The 14,844-nt window shown below is 34.9% G+C and overlaps 1 protein-coding gene across 1 annotated transcript; it reads left to right on the top strand.

The window, feature by feature from the left end:
• Nucleotides 1–704: 704 nt before the first annotated feature.
• LOC134271960 (uncharacterized) lies at nt 705–1,831 on the top strand (the record flags this gene model as incomplete). The annotated part of the gene is made up of 2 exons (XM_062754195.1): nt 705–789; nt 941–1,831. A coding segment is annotated over exon 2 (823 nt), but the record flags the coding sequence as incomplete, so codon positions are not given.
• Between the last annotated feature and the right edge of the window lie 13,013 nt (nt 1,832–14,844).

Raw genomic sequence — 14,844 nt, 5'->3', positions numbered from 1 at the left:
ATGGCCCCAGGGTCAGGGGTTCTGGTGTAAGGGTGGGGCTCTAAAGATTATATAGTAAAAATACATGAATTCTTTGGAAATCTTCTTCTCTGCTCCTGGGTATTAAATAAGCTATCTAAGTGCATGGTGGTGATGAGCAAGAGTGCCTCTACCAACATTGTGAAATTTATGGCCCCACTGGGTCAGGGGTTCTGGTGTTAGGGTGGAGCTCTATTGATTATAGATAGTGAAAATACATGAATGAATTCTTTGAAAATCTTCTTCTCTGCTCCTGGGTATTAAATAAGCTAACTAAGTGCATAGTTATGATGAGCAAGAGTGCTTCTACCAAAATTGTGAATTTTATGGCCCCAGGGTCAGGGGTTCTGGTGTTAGGGCGAGGCTCTAAATATTATAGAGTGAAAATACATGAATTCTTTGAAAATCTTCTTCTCTGCTCCTGGGTATTAAATAAGCTAACTAAGTGCATAGTTATGATGAGCAAGAGTGCTTCTACCAAAATTGCGAATTTTATGGCCCCAAGGTCAGGGGTTCTGTTTTTTAATTGATAATTGATCAAGAAATACTTTTTGAATTAAATTATATATTAAAGAGTTATCCTTCCTGGCTGAGGATCGTATATCCTTAAATGATTTCATGTTAACATCTGTAAGAATCTGAACTGTTTTCCAGTATGTCACAATTTATATGTGTTTTAATTTATAAATATTGCTTTGTTAGACAGGTTTAATTGAGAACACTTGGAGGCTGCTATGAATGGAGACAAAGCATTGAGAAGCCAGTGTCAAGGTATTTATGTTTATCTGGTAATTCTATTTAATTGTTTAAACACTGTATAAGTTCTTAAAACCCAAACATTTTACAATGAGTACATTTGTTATTTATAAACAGAGATGTGTTCCTGATGTAGATAATTCTAGAACAATGTTGTAATTGACAGAGAGATCTCCCTGACTGAAATCAACACAGGATTATAAAGTCACAGGAAATTAAAGTCTGGTGTCAGGGATGTATAGACTGGAATTACAAAAATCTGTCACAGTGTCTGGGGTTAGTCGGTGTAAACACATTACCCACGTGTTAACAGACCGGGTCTGGATCAGTGATACTGAAGGCAATCTCATCTTAACTAACACGAGAGGTGACATTCTAGATCAAGTGACAGGTTTAAGTCTATATGGTGGTGGAGTACATACTGTGACACAAAATGGTGATGTGATTTATATAGACAGTCATGGTAACATCATTAAACGATCTAAAGATAAAGTCAAGACCACACTGATACCAAACACATCACCATGGGTATCATACTGTGTCTACAGCTCCCCCTTCACTGGAGACCTGCTGGTCGGGATACTTAATACTGATACAGAGACAGGCCAGGTAAACCGTTACAATAACACAGGAGAACACATACAGACCCTACATCCCAACAACACAGGTCAGGAAGTGTATAGATATCCTAGATACATCACAGAGAACCGCAATGGAGATGTTATTGTGTCTGACTTACTCTGTGTAGTGGTGACAGACAGTAGAGGGAGATATCGCTTCTCCTACCCACGTCCTCCATCAGGATTACGACTAGATCCACGTGGAATCTGTACTGACGCGCTGTCACACATCCTGCTGTGTGATGATATAACCCACTCAGTACATATGATTGATAAAGATGGTAACTACCTGACAGAGATAGACAGAGAACAACACGGTATAGACATACCATACAGCCTGAGTTATGATGACATCACCCGCTCTGTCTGGGTTGGATCATACCTCAACAACACAGTGTACATCTACAGACTTATCTATGGAGATGACAATCTGACTGGTAAGTTATACTGAAGTATAATGTTTGTTTACAATGTTTAGTGTGTACAATATATTATAGTCATTGTTTTGTGTGTAATTACAAGACATTAACCAGGAATTATCATAGTGATAACTTTTAAGTGTAAATACATTACATGGTTAATTGAATTCTAACTTGTTGTGTTATGTAACAAGAAATATTTTTAAGAAAGGATATTAATTGATAAGTTGTCAAATTAATAATGATTTGATTTTCATATTAGATTTGATGAGACATGTTAGAGTTATTCTAATGTGTACTTAGTTGTTAACTTTGTTGTCTTTCAAACAATTCCTGAATTTGTACAGACTCTATAATGATTTTTAAATATGGTTAAATAACTCTCATTGATTCTGTCTTCTATTTGGGTTGACATTATATGTCATATTCCTCTGCTAAATGGTTGGTAGGTTAAATTTATAGATCACTACAAATGTCAGGAAATGGAAAAATAATTGTAGAATTGGGGTTCATGAGTGTTGGAAAGGGGGGGGGGGTAATGTCCTAGTTCTTATCTTTCTTATCATTAGATAATATATACTTTGAATGCGTAATTCAATGTGTTAAAACTAAGTTTAATCACAGTGACTGCAAACATTTTGTACAGTATTGACAGTGAGATATAGACACCATTTATCATGTTGATATGAACACAGCTCTGTCTAGGAATGTTGTGTATTTCTGTAGCAGGTGTTCAGTAAATCTACACTGTGTACTGAGGTGACATTTTACATGTATATTACATGAAGATTTTATGGTTAAAATGAAACCAATGCCAGAATTATAGAGTCATATCAGTGTAACCCCCCCTCCCACCCCCAACTTTTCTCACACACACACACACTCCCTCACCCTCTCCCTTCCTCACACACACACACAATTTTTTGGGGGGTAGGTTTGGGTGGGAAGGAGTGTCACACAGTGTCTCACTTTATCATGCTATTTAATCTTTTTCTTTTAAGTACTGTTTTAGTGAAAAAACCCTTTTTGTTCTGTATTTACACAATGCATTATGTTAAAAAGTGAATAATTCTCAGGAACAAAAATGAAAGAAAACAAGCAAATGTGATTTGATGTGGCCCCTGGGCCTCTTGTTAAAACTTCTTAAGGTTGATAAGATGACGCAGTTAGTTTTTAGCTCTACTGGTCAAAGACCAGAAGAGCTTATGCGATAGTAAGGTGTCTGTCGTCCGTTCGTCTGTCCGTCTGTCTAGCTGTCCGTCTGTCTGTAAACAATTTTTCAAAATGCTTCTCCTCCTACAGTTTTGGTCTGATTTCAATATAACTTGGCACACAAGTAGACTTCACGAAGATACATAATTCTGTATATCGGTTTTTGATTTTGATAAACGGTGTTGCCATGGTAACTAAAAATAGAACTTTTGTGAAATTCCTTTATAATGCTACTCCTCCTACAGTTTTAGTCTGATTTCAGTATAACTTGGCACACAAGTAGACTACACGAAGATACATAATTCTGTTTATCATTCTTTGATGTCGATAAAAGGTGTTGCCGTGATAACTAAAAATAGAAATTTCTGTGAAATTCCTTTAAAATGCTACTCCTCCTACAGTTTTGATCTGATTTGAATATAACTTGGCACACAAGTAGACTACACGAAGATACATAATTCTGTATATTGGTTTTGATTTCGATAAAAGGTGTTGCCATGGTAACTAAAAATAGAAATTTCTGTGAAATTCCTTTAAAATGCTACTCCTCCTACAGTTTTGGTCTGATTTGAATATAACTTGGCACACAAGTAGACTACACTAAGATACATAATTCTATATATTGGTTTTGATTTCGATCAAAGGTGTTGCCATGGTAACTAAAAATAGAAATTTCTGTGAAATTCCTTTAAAATGCTTCTCCTCCTACAGTTTTAGTCTGATTTCAATATAACTTGGCACACAAGTAGACTACTTGAAGATACATAATTCTGTTTATCATTCTTTGATTTCGATAAAAGGTGTTGCCGTGATAACTAAAAATAGAAATTTCTGTGAAATTCCTTTAAAATGCTACTCCTCCTACAGTTTTGGTCTGATTTGAATATAATATAACTTGGCACACAAGTAGACTACACTAAGATACATAATTCTGTATATTGGTTTTGATTTCGATAAAAGGTGTTGCCATGGTAACTAAAAATAGAAATTTCTGTGAAATTCCTTTAAAATGCTACTCCTCCTACAGTTTTAGTCTGATTTCAATATAACTTGGCACACAAGTAGACTACACTAAGATACACAATTCTGTATATCGTTTTTTTATTTCAATAAAAGGTGTTGCTGTGGTAACAAAAAATAGACATTTCTGTGAAATTCTTACGAAATACTATCCTCTTACAGTTTTGGTCTGATTTAAATATAACTTGGCACACAAGTAGACTACACTAAGATACATAAATCTATATATCGGTTTTTGATTTCGATAAAAGGTGTTGCCATGGTAACTAAAAATAGACATTTCCCTGAAATTCTTACAAAATGCTACTCCTCTTACAGTTTTGGTCTGATTTCAATATAACTTGGCACACAAGTAGACTACACTAAGATACATAATTCTACGTATCGGTTTTTATACCCCCCGCAAACGAAGTTTAGGGGGGGTATATTGGAATCACCATGTTCGTCTGTCTGTCTGTCTGTCTGTCTGTCCGTCTATCTGTCTGTCTGTCTGTCTGTAGACGAGATTTTGTCCGGACCATTACTCAGAAACTATTGGAAGGATTTGTCTGAAAATTTGTACACATATTATTCACCATATGAACATGATGAAGTTGTGCACCTGATATTTTCATCTTGATTCGATTATTATTTTGAATTTTACAGGTGTTTTTTCATTTTTATTTAGTGGTTTTGTCCGGACCGTTTCTCAGAAACTATTGCAAGGATTAATCTGAAAATTTGTACACTTATTATTCTCCATATGAAGGTGTGCACCTGGAATTTTCAACTCTTTTTGTTTATTTTTTTGCATTTTACAGGTTTTATTTTTTATTTTAATTGACTTGTTCATTTTGGGCTCATGTATAAGGTTTGAGATATAGAATCTAGAATATCTGTACAAAAATACTACAGCTTAAAACTACTCATAAAAACTTAAAAAAAAAAACAAAGAAACATCATCAAGTGTTAAAAACAGTTTTTACATTGCACAGAAGATAATGTAATTTCATTTGTCTCTTGGGAATAATGACTGGACATGCATCCAGTTAAAGATAAATTAATGAGTTTGGTGTTGGAAGTTGTTAAGGCATATCTCTTATCAAGCGTGTGTGTGTTATCTAATCTCCAGGGAATAAGGCACAAGAATTAAAGATCTCTCTTCTCTTATTCTCTTAATTGTAATTTATTGTCTGTCAAAGCACTTCATTACTGGATGACCAGCTCTTTATTTTCAAAATGCATTTCAAATTGATATATCAAGATTAATTTGATTTTGTATAATGGTTTTTTTCAACAATCAGTTTGCAGAGTGACATAACACATAATTGCAATATTTTTTTTTAATGCAGAAATAAAAAAAAAATTAAAATGAAAAAATAAAAAAAAACTAGTAAACTAATTGTTCAGAGAACAATGAGACGTCTTTCCACCTTTTTAAGTGGTCCCGTGTCCTTTGGGTTAAAAAAAAAAAAAAAAAAAAAAAATTCCAAATAAAATGTGCCTCCCGCCGGATTCGAACTCGGGACCTTCAGATTGAAAGGCGAAATGAAAGCACATGGATTTAAACAAAAATAGACACACGTGCGTTTTAAAATAGTACAGAAACACGTGTATTTATTTGTTTGTGATGGAACATAGAGAAGAATAATGAATAGTTCTGAGAAACACGATTGGTGTATAATGGAAATGCCGAATTCCTATTAAAAAAAATCATTTGAGTTTGTTTATACTTTGAATAGATTGAGTTAATCATACAGAGCTTATGATACATTTGAACTTCCGTGTTGGCAATGTGTTTACTATTTATGAAAATATATTTGCATATCCACTGATCTCTCCAACTATGAACCTGCAGGCTTCAACTGCGTTCATAGCACTATAGACGCAACTGCTTCTGCTATGAGTGCAATTCCTCTATCACACTCATGTAGAACAATCTCTACTACAATTATTCACCATGTTTAGAAGTATATATATGAAATGTTGTACAAAAAGAATAAATATGTTTTAATAATATTTATATGATTAATATCTTTAAAAATTTAATTTTGGTCAATGTATTTAATTGTATAATAAAACTTTTTAAAAATTTAGAGAACGGCTATATTTTTATTTTTTCGTATCATGCATATTTGTACAAAGAACGATAACTCTTCACACTTGGGTAATAACATTCAGAAAGAGAAAATTTAACTAGTATATCTACTTCAAGAATGATTTCAGCTATTAAAAATAAATAGAAAATTAAAAAAAAAAAAAATCAAAGAAAAGCATTCTGGAGTAATAATCATTATAAAAGCATTCTCATTTTTCATCATAGATTTAAATTATTGATTTTTGTCGGAGGGTTTCAATAACGTTGATCGATGACGTCACAACTGCATCAAAACAAAAAATTAAGAGAATGTGAAGACGGCGCTGCTTGTATCCAGATATCTGTTTGAGAGGGAAATACTTAATAAATTGTTTGTGATTTATTAGAGAAAAGGATCATTGATCAGGTGTAGTGATTTTAAAGCCGTATGTTTTTCATTACTAAAGACAAGAAGCTGCGTCCTTATGTAAGTCAGGATTTCCTCTGATATTCTTGAAAAACTCAAAGAATGCAAATATAAGTAATAAACAACGATTATTCAGTGAACATGGCATTATGAATAGCAATAGCTCTGCTGGCATATTTTCCACTAGATGCTGTCATGAGACAGTAATACCCGCACTAAGGTGTTTGCCTCTAAATACACGCTCCTACATATTGGGCGGCTTTCCAAAGAAATAGTCAAAATAATTCTATAATTAACATGTTATCATCAAATTGAGTATGAAATTCTCAGACCCTGTGACCTATAACTCAGAACCTCTTATATTTATTTTATACATGTTTAATTCATTATATACCAGTCTGAATTCGATTAATGATGTAAATTCATGCACGGATCTGTCGGGGGGGGGGGGGGGTCAGGCCCCCCCCCCCCCCTGGAATTTACAAGGTTAAAAAATGTATATACTAAAACAAGGAAAAAGTTACAATGGACCCCCCTTGGAAAATGCAGATCCCCCTGGTAAACATGAATATGTGTAAAATAAGTATGAAAAGTTAAACATTTGCGGCAATAGAAGTCACCACTACTCCCACCCTACCCCCCACGATATAGGTTTTTGACGTTTGGGTGAGATTTACTTTAGGGTTTTTTTTTGATTGTCAATTTCTGGGATAGGATTTTTTTTTGCCTGAGGTGGAACCCCCCCCCCCCCCCCCCCCCCCCGGAAAAAATTTCTGGATCCGCGTCTGAAATTAGATTTTGATATATGTTTTGCTCATAATAGGACCTTTTTAAATTTACTAACCCCTCCCCCCCTCGACACCACAATCACACAGCACATACTTTTTGGAATAGGCTAGATGGAAAAGGTTTGTTAAAATTTAATATCATTTGTTATGAATTAATTTAAAATTTGTTCTTGTACTATACATGTGAACATGTAAATTTCTACATCACATCACGTTGCGTCACCCATTATCATATTTATAGATTAAACACCATTTGGCACACCTCGGCCGATTCCCACTTCATCTGCTAAGGTGATGGAATCGACGAAGGTTCGCCAAAATGGCACATGGATGCAGTCTGGTGTGCATTGGATTAATTCATTTTGAGTTATAATTGGATTTATATTTCATGAAATTGAGAAACAGGGAGTCGGTAAGTAGAAGTTTTAGTATAGTGGGGGGGTAAAATACACCCAAACTATTAGGTTAAAGTTTAAAAAGGGTGAAATATCATCGCATGCCACGCTAGACGAATTTCATATTGTGAAGTTATCTCCCGTTGTCGATGTGACATTCAGTTACTGCCAATACTGGTGCGGATCCAGAATTTTTTTCGGGAGTAGGGAGGGGGGTTCACATCTCAGTCAAAAAATTCCAGCCCAGAATTTCGTGACAAGCAGGAGAAAAAAAATGAAAACAAATAAAAAAACAATGATAGTGAGGTCAATGTTTTCTAAGTTTATAGGGAGAGGATGTCAAGAGTCATTTTTTACTTGCTACAGTATATAGTCTTGTTTAAATAACAAAGCAAATGCCAGATGGGGGGGGGGGGGTGGGGGGAATTCCAATCTTCCTACCCACTTCCTGTCCCTGAAATAACAATGTATTTTGTTATTCCAGTTAAATAGTGTATTTTTTTCCATTTGACTAATTATTATACATATTTTGTTTCTTGTGTTTATAACTACACTTATGTCTGTCTATAAGTCTGCAGAAATTAAATCCTAGCTAGCTTGCCCATAAGTTTTAAGTGGGATGGGCAGGGGCGTAGCTTGAACTTAAGTTCTAGTGAGGCAAAGCTAAATATTGTGGTTGGGGGTTTGGGGGCCGCCTTAGGCCCCCAGCAGGTCCAGGGCGGAGCCCTGGTAGGGGGTTCGGGGGGGGGGGGGGGGGAGCGAAGCCCCCCGACGGAAATTGAATTTGTTGGTTTTAGAATGTAAAAATGGAACTAGTCCTGGACAGAAATTTCGTGATTTTTCCGGTTTTATGACTTGCAAATTTCATGATACAATATGAGTATACATACTGTATTTCAAAATATTTGATGGAGTAAAAAAATGTTTATTTAAACTTTTTACTCATTTCGGGAAAAAAAAATACATATTTTATTTTTGAAATATTTAAATATAATTGGATTGGGCATCATTTGGAAAGATAATAAAATTATTCATTAGTTTACAGGGTTTGTGAAATACTTGATGCCGATTCTAGACTTTCAGTTTTCCCTTTCCATATAAAAAGGGTGTCAACTTTGCCTGCCCCTTGTTTTGTGGTCCATATTTATTTTCCCAAAAAGTACTTTATAGAGCCCGATCTCATGAATTTTGACTCAGAACCAGTACAATAATGTATAGATTTATTTAAATGATGAGAAATAAAACACTTATGTTTTAAGAAATAAATTAAATATTTTCTGTGATGAATTATCAATAAATTATGGGAAGGGGAATGTTGCTGAAAAATCTAGTGAGGCAGTTGCCTCATTGCCACAATGGAAGCTACGCCCCTGATGGGCTATACAAATAGCTTCCACATTTTATAGGTTTATTTCTTGTGACAATTTAATAAGACCTTTTATTTGGGTACCATTAATTTTTACCTCTGATCGCTTGACATGGGATACACATTTTTACAAGAAAAATACCAAACTTTAAACTCTGCCTAAATTTTGATCAGTAGGTGCTAGGGCTTTCATACTTATCATGACATATTGTATTCATTGTGAACTGTCAAAAAAAATGTTCAGGTATAAATATGTTTGACCTTGACCCTAGAGTTTGAACCACTTAAACAAAAAAATTAACCTTGGCAATTAACTTTTGAACAGGAATTACTAGGGATTTCTTTATTTCACATGTGCATTCCTTGTGACAAGACTTTCTTCTGATACTAACAATTTGAACCCTTTGACCTTGACCTTTGATTTTGACATATATTTGAGAAACTTCAACCTTCGCCATAGGCTTCCATACTGGGACATCAGTGTTTCACAAACACATCTTATCTTCATTATTATTTGGTGGTGTCTCCATATGAGGGAAGATGTATTCACAACAAACAAACAAATCACTAAAGAAAATATAAAACATGAATATGTTGGTCATGCATATCTCTGCAGGAAAAAAAACAGCTTTTCAAATACTCCAACCATATTGTAACCCTTTCAAAACACTCATTTGAGCTTTTTTGGTTTCCTTAGCATATAATGTCTGTCGTGACGTGTTGTCCATCTGTTTGTCTGAAAACTTTTTACATTTTTAACTTCTCTAGAACCACTGGGCCAATTTTACCCAATTCATATAGAAATATGTACATTTGTATGTCAGACTCAGTCCATCTGTCTCAATAAATTTAACCTTGGTTATCACGGTCATATCTACTGAATGAGAAGAGACATTCATATTAAACTTATGTATTAGTATATATTTACCTGTGAGAATGGCATGGTTTTTTTTTTTTACATGTGACCTAGAAGTTTGACCAACTTGCAAAAAAATTAAATTATTATAAATTCATCATTTTGAAAGAGAAAAGTTAGGGCATTCATATCATAATGCATGTATATTATTACCTGTGATAAGACCTTTCCAAATAAATCATGACTTTTACACTGTGACCTTGACCTTGAAGCAATCAAGCCTAACCTACTTTTCAAAAATGTTGCATTTGCTTATAACTTTTGATTGAGATGAGATATGACTCTCACATTTGACATGTATATAAATTACTCATAAGAATTCAAGGTGTTTCCCAGCATGCGATGTTTTTTTATGCGCCCGAATTTTTTCGGGGCCCTTATTGTTTTTGTCCTGTCTGTTTGTCTGTTTGTCTGTTTATCTGTTTGTCTGTTGTCAACTTTAACCTTGGCCAAAACTTTTGAACCGTAAGAGATAGAGACTTCATATTTGGTATGCATACTCCTCTAATAAAGTTCTTTCAAATGACATCAAGGTCAATGACCTTGTGACGTTGACTGTGACCTATATGCTAAAAATAGGTTTTTCAACTGTTTGTCATAACTTTTGAACCATAAGAAATAGAGACTTCGTAATTAGTATGCATACTCCTCTAATAAAGTTCTTTCAAATGACATCAGGGTCAATGACCTTGTGACCTTGACTGTGACCTATATGCTAAAAATAGGTTTTTCAACTGTTTGTTATAACTTTTGAACCATAGGAGATAGGGACTTCATATTTGGTATGCATACTCCACTAAAAAGGGTCTTTCAAACAATACCAAGGTCAATGACCATGTGACCTTGACTGTGACCTTTATACTTAAAATAGCTTTTTCCACTTTTTGCCATAACCTTTGAACCATAGAAGATAGGGACTTCATATTTGGTATGCATACTGCACTAATTAAGTTCCTTCAAATGACATCAAGGTCAATGACCTTGACTGTGACCTATATGCTAAAAATAGCTTTTTCCACTTTTTGCCATAACTTTTGAACCATAAGAGATAAGGACTTCATATTTAGTATGCATACTCCACTAATAAAGTTCTTTCAAACAACACCAAGGTCAATGACCATGTGACCTTGACTGTGACCTTTATACTTAAAATAGCTTTTTCCACTTTTTGCCATAACCTTTGAACCATAGAAGATTAGGGACTTCATATTTAGTATGCATACCCCACTAATTAAGTTCCTTCAAATGACATCAAGGTCAATGACCTTGTGACCTTGACTGTGAACTATATGCTAAAAATAGCTTTTTCGAACTTTGTTGACGCCGGGCGCATAGTATTTCACAAACACATCTTGTTACCCCTTGACGTTGATGTTTTACATAATTTTCAAAATATTTAACTCTCCTAAAAGATGATTAGGCTTCTGAGTAACATTAAGGAAGACCTCAAGGAAGACAGGGATTTTTGCACAAAAAACGTCATTTTTCAACCCACATTTGACCCCCGGGGTAAAATCAAAATTCGGAAACCTTACTGCACATCTACATGACCCCACTAACCATCTCCCAAAAGATGATTAGGCTGCTGAGTAAAATGTAAGAGGAGTTCAGGGAAAACAGGGCTCTTTGTATGAAAAACGTTATTTTTCTACCCCCATTTGATCCCCTGGGGCAAAATCTTAATTCCGAAACCTTACTGCACATGTACATGACACCACCAACCATCTCCCAAAAGGTGATTAGGCTGCTGAGTAAAATGTAGAAGGAGTTCAGGGAAGACAGGACTTTTTGCACAAAAAACGTCATTTTTCGACCCCCATTTGACCCCCCGGGGCAAAATCTAAATTCCAAAACCCTACTGCACATCTACATGTCACCACTAATCATCCCAAAAAAGATGATTAGGCTGCTAAGTAAAATGTTAGAGGAGTTCAGGGTATATGGGGCTTTTTACATAAAAAACATCATTTTTCGACCCCCATTTGACCCCCCGGGGCAAAATCAAAATTCCGAAACCTTACTGCACATCTACATGACACCACCAACCATCCCCCAAAAGGTGATTTGGCTGCTGAGTAAAATGTAGAAGGAGTTCAGGGAAGACGGGACTTTTTGCACAAAAAACGTCATTTTTCGACCCCCATTTGACCCCCCGGGGCAAAATCAAAATTCGGAAACCTTACTGCACATCTACATGACACCACCAACCATCTCTTAAAAGATGATTAAGCTACTGTGTAAAATGTAGGAGGAGTTCAGGGAAGAAAAGTGTGACAGACGGACGGACGGACGGACGGACGGACATGAGTAACAACAATATACCCGAACTTTCTTTAGAAAGTGCGGGTATAATGATGCGCTAGCGCGCATCATGGAATATGCCAGCAGAGCAATTGCTATTCATAACGCCATGTTCACTGAATAACGTTGTTTATTTCTTAAATAGGCGCGTTCGTTTTGACAGATATGGTGAACTCATAGGTAAGATTAAATAATCATCTGTATTTGGATTGTTTTAATAGTTATCAGCATAAATTAAACTTGAAACATGCATTTCATGAAGAAAACTGTGTCACTGAGAGCGTGGAAATTTATTTGAGAGGAAAATTCGCTTTAATTTTTTTTTTCTTTTTTTTTTTTTTTGGATTTATTCAATTGATATTAAATCTAAATCAAATTGAAATAAATCTGAGTTAGGATCAAGATCAAAGATCAAGGGTCAAGATCATTTACCCCCCCCCCCCCAAAAAAAAAAAAAGATTATAAGCAATTTGGATACTTTTCCAATAACCTTGACCTTTGACCTTGACCTTATCCTCAAGGTCAAAGGTCCGAAAGATCTCATGCATTGTCCACATGTCTTTACGACTTGTCGTTAAGAAGTTTTCAGTTCTTCGTCAACATGAGAAACTGTCAGTGTCAAAAACTGCTTAAAATGGTTTACGAATTCTTTCGCACTTATGGAATGAAAAGTGTACTAAATTAGTCGCAGACATTGTTGAAGGATTCGTACCTCTACCGTTTACGGTTTTGGAGGAGTAGCGATAACAAGGGTTTACACTGAAAGAGGCACTTACTTTTAGGGGGTTCAATGTTAGGGGAAAAGACTGAAATCTTTAAAATGGTTTTAAAAGTACATATTAAAGATGCAAAGATGTTAAGAATTTGGTGAAGAACAAAAGAGTTATTAAAAGAGCTTAATTTTTCATACTTTGAATGACCTTGACCTTTGACCTTGACCTAAATTTCAAGGTCAAGGGTCAATGAACCTTTTGCAGTTGGTCCCATGTCTCTACGACTTGTGGTTTAAGAAAAGATCTCGACATTCATAAACACCGCAAACATTCAGGGGCAATAATTCATAAAAGGAGTTTACGAATTCTTTCAAAAAGACAGATTGAGGCATCTACTAAATTAGTCGTAGACATTAATAAAGGTTTTGTGACTCTACGTCTTATGGTTTCGGAGAAGTAGCGATAACAAACATTTATTGCGAAAGGGGTCATAACTCCTTGAGACGTCAAAGTTCTTAGACGCAGGGTCAACTGCGAAAATTATTTACGAAGTACATCTTTTTGGTCTACAAATCTTTTCGATAAATCTTGAAACTCAAAAACATGCGGCGGAAAAATAATAAAAAAAAGAAAAAAGAATAATAAACAGAAGAATATCAATAGGTCTTTCCACAGAAAGGTGGAAAGACCTAATAATAACTAGGAGACTTATTGTTCACAGAACAATAAGAGGTCTTTCCACCTTCTTTGAATTTCAAATTTGTTTTATATCTGACTCCTTAAAATTATATTCCATGAAAAAGACACCAGAATTGTCTTAAAGCATAGAAAAAATAAAATAAAAAAAAAATTGAATGACCTTGACCTTTGACCTTGAAAAATATTCAAGGTCAAAGGTCAAGGGTCATAATGCAATTGACTCCATGCTTCTATGACTTATAGTTTTCAAGTTATAAGGTTTAATAATAAGTACAAAGAAGTTAAAGGGCAATAACTCATATAAGGGTCATGTGATCCTTTCGCACTTATACAGTGAAGTTAGGCGTAAAGACCCTTAAGACATTTGTGAAGATTTGGTGACTCTACAGTCTATAGCTTCGGAGGAGTAGCGAAAATAGGCTTTTCACAAAAGGGGCAATAACTTTAAAAGGGTTAATGTTAGGGGACAAGAATGATATCTTTGAAATAGTTTTAAAAGTACATAGTAATGATGCATATACATTAAGTATATGTTGAAAGACAAAAGAGAAACAAAAAGAGCTAAATTTCTCATTTTTGGAATGACCTTGACCTTTGACCTTGACCTAAATTTCAAGGTCAAGGGTCAATGAACCTTTTGCAGTTGGTCCCATATCTCTACGACTTGTGGTTTAAGAAAAGATCTCGACATTCATAAACATCGCAAACATTCAGGGGCAATAATTCATAAAAGGAGTTTACGAATTCTTTCGAAAAGACAGATTGAAGCATCTACTAAATTAGTCGTAGACATTAATAAAGGTTTTGTGACTCTACGTCTTATGGTTTCGGAGAAGTAGCGATAACAAACATTTATTGCGAAAGGGGTCATAACTCCTTGAGACGTCAAAGTTCTTAGACGCAGGGTCAACTGCGAAAATTATTTACGAAGTACATCTTTTTGGTCTACAAATCTTTTCGATAAATCTTGAAACTCAAAAACATGCGGCGGAAAAATAATAAAAAAAAGAAAAAAGAACTAGGAGACTTATTGTTCACAGAACAATAAGAGGTCTTTCCACCTTCTTTAGATTTCAAATTTGTTTTATATCTGACTCCTAAAACTTAAATTCCATGAAAAAGAAATCAAAACCCTCTT

The sequence above is a fragment of the Saccostrea cucullata genome, unplaced genomic scaffold (genome assembly GCF_032062105.1).
Source record: "Saccostrea cucullata isolate Sc308-1 unplaced genomic scaffold, CSIRO_AGI_Scuc_v1 ctg542, whole genome shotgun sequence".
Lineage (NCBI taxonomy): Eukaryota > Metazoa > Mollusca > Bivalvia > Ostreida > Ostreidae > Saccostrea > Saccostrea cuccullata.
This window is presented reverse-complemented; position numbering and strand designations above follow the sequence as displayed.